Raw genomic sequence first — 5,247 nt, 5'->3', positions numbered from 1 at the left:
TTCAAAGCGGGAGTGCTGGTCCTCGCTCTCGGCAGTGCCCACGCAGCGGGTGAGCTGCTGGCAGCCCGCACCATGCACACAGCCTCCACGGGGGATTTCTGCTCTTGCATGGAGAAAACCTGTTTACAGGAAGCTCTGTAGCTGCTTTTGGCCAAGAACTTATTTTCTGGGACACCTGCAAATCAGGTTGTCTTTTGGCCTATGAGATCTTGGCCCTGGAGAGGAGTGTGCTGACTGGGCTCTTCTCTCTCTGCTGGCTTTGGATATGCCCCCACACAGGCACCAGGGAGGGCAGGGGAGACCAGGCCCAAGCAATCAGATGGGGAGACTCTGGGGGGGAGACAGACATCACCCCTGTAGCAACATATACCCCCAAAATGGGGTTGAATCAAGTTCTACCCCACATAGCATCAGAGGGTTGAGTCTATGCAATATTTAATGTGAATGTCCTGGAGTTGTCTTGGAGAAGAGACTGGGAAATGTGTGGGGTGAGATGCCCCATGCACCATCCCAGGGCCCTGGGGTGCTTTCACAAGGTAAAATGACCGTGGATGTGCCTGGTCCTGACCAGCATCACCTGTGGCCTGAGTGCTGGCAGAGAGGGCAAGAGTGTTTGGCTACAGGGCTATGGAACAGCTGGCTGCAGGGAAAGCAGCTGCTGGGATGTTCGGGAACTGCTCAAAGATTAAAATCCAGCCTGTGGCAAGACTTGTTGCAAACTCCCAACCTTCTCCAAAAGAAAGTGAAAGTCATAGGCTGGAAGGATATATAAGCAGCGGGGAGCAGCAGCAGAGCACAAGGAAGCTGTGCAGAGCTCACCCCTCCTGCCCGGAGCTCCATCGCCTCCAGCCCATCCTCTGCCAGACTCAGCAGCAAAATGCAGCGGCTCCACCTTCTCTGCCTCAGTCTCCTGGTGCTGGGATGTATCCTGGATGGTAAGAGGGGACCTCTCAAGCTGCCTTTCTTGTGAAGGAATGAAGGGAGAGAATTCAGTTTCTTCTCTCTTTTGCATTTCCAGCAGACTTTTAGAGGGACAAGTGGCTGGGGCTCTATCACAGCCCTCCTGCATCCTCTTCTTGTAACCTGTCCCACAGGGACTTTGTCCTGCCCAAAGTCCATACAGGAGCCTGTGGGGCTCTGGGGCTGGGATGGTGTGTTTGGGAAAGGCTATGGAGCAATCCTGCCTCCCAGTGCCCTAGCCCAGCTTGCACACATTGGGCTGGGATTGCCTTGGTCCCATTCTCCCCAGTACACCAAGGGAACATTCCTGTCACCCTGTGGTGTGGGGCAGCCTGGAGGCAAACGGCAGGACTGGGAGCCAGAGGGAAGGTGTCTGGTAGGGCAGGGCCCATGTTTGAGGGGTTGTTGCTGTTGGACATGGGGGTTGCACAGGTCACAGCTGTCTGGTTGGGTGACATTAGAACCTCTGCTCTGTGGTGGGAAGCTGGGGGTGGCTCCAGACGCCTTGTGGTGTTGCACCAGACCTTGCTGCTGGGTGCTACAGACATCCGTGGGCGCTGCCAGCCTTGTCAGGCATTAGCAGTGAACACAGCATTTGCTGGGAGGGTGACTCTGGATCTCCTTCTCTGCAGGGAAGCGCAGACAGGTATGTCCTTCAGCTGTCACAGGAATGATCCGTGTGGGGGGGGCTGATGGTGGGGTGGCTGCCAAACCTATGATTGCTTCAGTAAATAAAGCTGAAGTCATCCCCAGCCCCTTGGAAATGTGTGTCTGTACTGCAGCACCCTGAAGAGGGGTAAATAAAGACCGCCGTGTCCTGCCTTGCTAGCCAGGGTGCAGGAGGGACACAGGCATGCCGAAGGGTTGCCTTCTGCCTGTTTAGTGTTCCCCATCTCCTTTGCTCTCTGTTGGAAGGGGGCAAAGGGCTCCCAGCACCGGGATGTGAGCACAATAAAGATGGTGCCTGTGTGCCCAGCCGGGGCAGCGTGCAGCAGCATTCCTGCAGGCACCGTCCCGCCGCAGCCCCTTCACCCTCCAGGGAAGCTGGGAGTGGTGCAGCTGACCTCAGCCTGCATGGTGGTATTTTTCCTCCTCCAGTGCATGGCGGGAACAACGTCCTGGACTGCTGCCTGCGGACAAGAGAGACACCCATCCCGCGGTGGATCGTGCAGGATTATCGGCTCCAGCTGGTGCAGGACGGCTGCGACATCCCTGCTGCCATGTAAGAACCCACGTGGTGATGGTTGAGGGGCAAGGCCTCGTGATGGCCAGGGGATGGACATTGCAGGGAGGCAGGGTTGGAGGCAGAGCAGGATGGAGGAGGGACATTGAGCTGGATTTGAGGGCGAAAGAATAGGGAGAGTAGCAGAAGAGATCCTGGAGGTCCAGAGGCTCAGTCAGAGGGGGAGCAGCTGAGGGGGGAGAGCATGGGACAAAAGCCAGGGGAGAAAGTCATCTAAAGGTAGAGATGGAGGAGGGTAGTGAGGTAGGCATTGGGTGAGAGCTTGAGCTGTTTTTGAGCATCCATGGGGTGTCCTGCTCACTACATTTACTTTTTCTCCTCATGGGCCTGGAAGATTCATCACCACAAAGGGAAAGCTCCTCTGTGCGCCCCTCCATTCCCCGTGGGTGATTCGTCTCCGAGAGAGGCTGGATGCCAGCTCTGCCCAGAGGGTAAGAACCATCCCTGTTCTCAGCCAGGCGTGAGGTCACCTGCGGCGGGGGTTATCCACTGCCAAAGAGGCTTTTCCAAGTGCGACTGGGCTGCTGGGAAGAGCAGGGACATGATCTACTGAGCCATGAATAATTTGTCTTGGTCTCCATCCCTCCCCCTTCCAACTGGGACCAGTCTGTCTCCTCAGCAGTCCCTCTTCCACCCCAAATAAATGCATCCCTGGGACTTTTGTCTACCCAGTGTCACTCTTTGAGCCTGGTGTGTGCCATGGCAAATGGCACCGGGAGCAAAATCCCTCCTCACTTCTGCCCTGCAAGCTTGGAGTCTGCTGCTTGTGCAAATTCATGGGGAGGGCTTGTGATGAGTTTGGTGGGTGCTTTGCAAGCCCTGACAGGTCCATCCCCACCATGGCTTGTCCAGCAGAGGAAGGGACTCTGGCCAGGCTCCCGCCCCAAGGAGCACACTAATACCAGTTGGGTTTTTCACTTCCCCAGGCCAAACACCAGGGCAAGTAGGTCCCAAAGAAGCCCTTGGCTTGTCCCAACAGCTGGAGTGGGACCAGCTCCCAGCCGTGAATCTGATACTAATGGAGCCAACCTGCTTCCACCTCCAGTCTCAGGGCTGACCCTCCTTGAGACTCATTCCAGTGTGTGGGGCTGGGCAGAGCCCTGTCTGCTCTCACTTTTTCACTCTGTCCCTGGTGTGATCCAGCAACCTGTGTCAGGCTGAGCCAGAAGCTGCTGGACTCCATCACCTTTGCAGTCTGGAAGCTGCTTGATGGACTGATCTGCGAGGTGAGCTGGGGAGTCTCAGACTTCCCTTCAGCACAGCAGCTGTGACCTCCAGCTCTAGCCTGACCTCTTTTTTTCCATTGTGAGCCACAGCCTGCAGTCCTTCTGCATCCCTGGGAAGGGTTGCCAGCACAGGACAGTGTGGGGATAGAGGGGAAGGATGGAGAGGTTCCACAGTGGCCATGCATTGTGCTGATCCTCTCCAAGCACAACCCAGATGCCCTTGGAAAATGCATGGCTGATGTGGTTCCTCTCTCACTCCTGGATTCCCTGCACTGTTTCCCTTCTGCCTTTCCTTTCAAGGGTAGAAATAGAGCCACTAATGTGCAGCAGGCAGTGATGTGGCTCTTATCCCCTGCCCCATGACCATGCCTGGAGGTCATGCTGCTAGGTCTGTTATTTGCTGCTAGGTCTGTTCATTGCAAAAATTCCATGTGTATACTGCTTCTTTACTCTCTTTTTTTATTTTTTTTATTGTGCTGTGATTTTGTTAAATAAAAAGAAAAACCAGCAGGTAGTTTTCACGCCTCGTGTTTGAGCCTGAAATGTTTGAGCCAATGTGGAATGTGTGGTGAGCAGACAGCACTGCCTACTGTGCTGTAGTGGCAAGGGGGCTGTGCTGGGATGTGGGGAGAAGGAAAGAGGGTTCATAGGGGTGAGAGACACAGCAGCTGGGCTGCAGGTCTCTCCTGGGAGTCTCTCAGCACAGTGGCAAAACAAGTGCCCTGTTCTGCACTGCTCAGCCAGGCTACAGGAGCAGGTCCCTGAGGAAAGGTGTGCAGGGATGGGGTAGGAGGGAGCATGCCAGTGTTGCATCATGCAGCCCGAACCACTTCAGTCCTGCCTGTGCAGATGCTGGGTTGGAGCTCTCCATCTCTCAGCTTCCACAGGAGCATGGGACATGGAAGAAGAGCTGCAGGAACAGGAGCTTTGTGTTTGCAGTAAAGGGAAACTGAGGAACAGTGTGATTGATTACTCCAGCAGGTCAGTTCTTGCTGGCAGCTGGGGTGCAGGTGAGCAGAAAGATGAGCTTTTGGGGCAATGGAGCCTGCTGAAGACACCTACTCCTGGGCACATCCATGGGTAAGGCACAGATGGCAGCCCCCCAGCTCCTGCCACTCATCAACAGTAGGCTGAGAGACTGTGGCCATTTTGCTCCTGAGCCTTGGGTCTGCTGTGCACTCAGACTAAGGTCTTACTGTCTCAGACTGTCCTTATGTCCCCTTTTGCCCAGGCCATGTGATGTTTGAACAAGGCTGTTCTGTCCAGCTGAAGCACGGGTGGAACACACACAAGTGGGATTTGTGTGTCCAAGAGGCAGGCACCACCCTCTCCTCCCAAGCACCACTGTGTGACTCTCCACATCATTAAATTAGTCGGGTTTGGTGCTAGCCAGCATGCCTGGGCACAGGTTGGGAGTGAAATGGACCAGGACTACTCCTGAAGGCAAGGGAGAGCATGGCCAGCAGCCCTCAGGGAATGGCATCCATAGTGGCGCAGTGGCTGGGCTGTTCAAGCCGGGGAGTGCCCAGGTACCTGATGGCTTTTTGCTGACACCTCTTGGATGCAAGCTTAGTCCTGTCCCTTCTCCTCCCCTGGTTGCCTGGCTCACTCAGTTGGTGGCTTGTTTTTCTTTCAGGTGTTCTCCCCTCTGGGGTCCTCCTCCCTGGTATCTGCCCACACTGCCCTGGGCTCGGATGTCTCTGAGCGTGACTCTCCCAGAGCACCAGCTCTGTCCCAGATCATTAACTATAGTGACAGCCCCAGAAATTCAATCTTGGGCAGAAGAAGGAAGAGAAGGAAGGCTGGTATGGGAAGAGA

The 5,247-nt window shown here is 55.4% G+C and overlaps 1 protein-coding gene across 1 annotated transcript; it reads left to right on the top strand.

Annotated features, from left to right (window-relative positions):
- The first annotated feature begins 813 nt into the window (after nt 1–813).
- CCL19 (C-C motif chemokine ligand 19) lies at nt 814–3,904 on the top strand. Its single transcript, XM_069001897.1, has 4 exons — nt 814–935; nt 2,059–2,182; nt 2,538–2,634; nt 3,130–3,904. Exons 1-4 carry the CDS (start codon nt 878–880, stop codon nt 3,148–3,150), a joined length of 300 nt encoding a protein of 99 aa, XP_068857998.1. The 5' UTR covers nt 814–877; the 3' UTR covers nt 3,151–3,904.
- The last annotated feature ends 1,343 nt before the right edge of the window (nt 3,905–5,247 follow it).

This window comes from Aphelocoma coerulescens, assembly GCF_041296385.1.
Source record: "Aphelocoma coerulescens isolate FSJ_1873_10779 chromosome Z unlocalized genomic scaffold, UR_Acoe_1.0 ChrZ, whole genome shotgun sequence".
Classification (NCBI taxonomy): Eukaryota; Metazoa; Chordata; class Aves; order Passeriformes; family Corvidae; genus Aphelocoma; species Aphelocoma coerulescens.
Note: the sequence above shows the minus strand (reverse complement) of the source record. Positions and strands in the feature narration are given on the sequence as shown.

Bases quoted from the DNA above. Each gene is read 5' to 3' on its own strand.
- CCL19 (XM_069001897.1), top strand. From the start codon at position 878: ATGCAGCGGCTCCACCTTCTCTGCCTCAGTCTCCTGGTGCTGGGATGT. The intron at 2,183-2,537 runs GTAAGAACCCAC...TGGGCCTGGAAG, and splicing joins TGCGACATCCCTGCTGCCAT to ATTCATCACCACAAAGGGAA. The intron at 2,635-3,129 runs GTAAGAACCATC...TCACTTCCCCAG, and splicing joins ATGCCAGCTCTGCCCAGAGG to GCCAAACACCAGGGCAAGTA.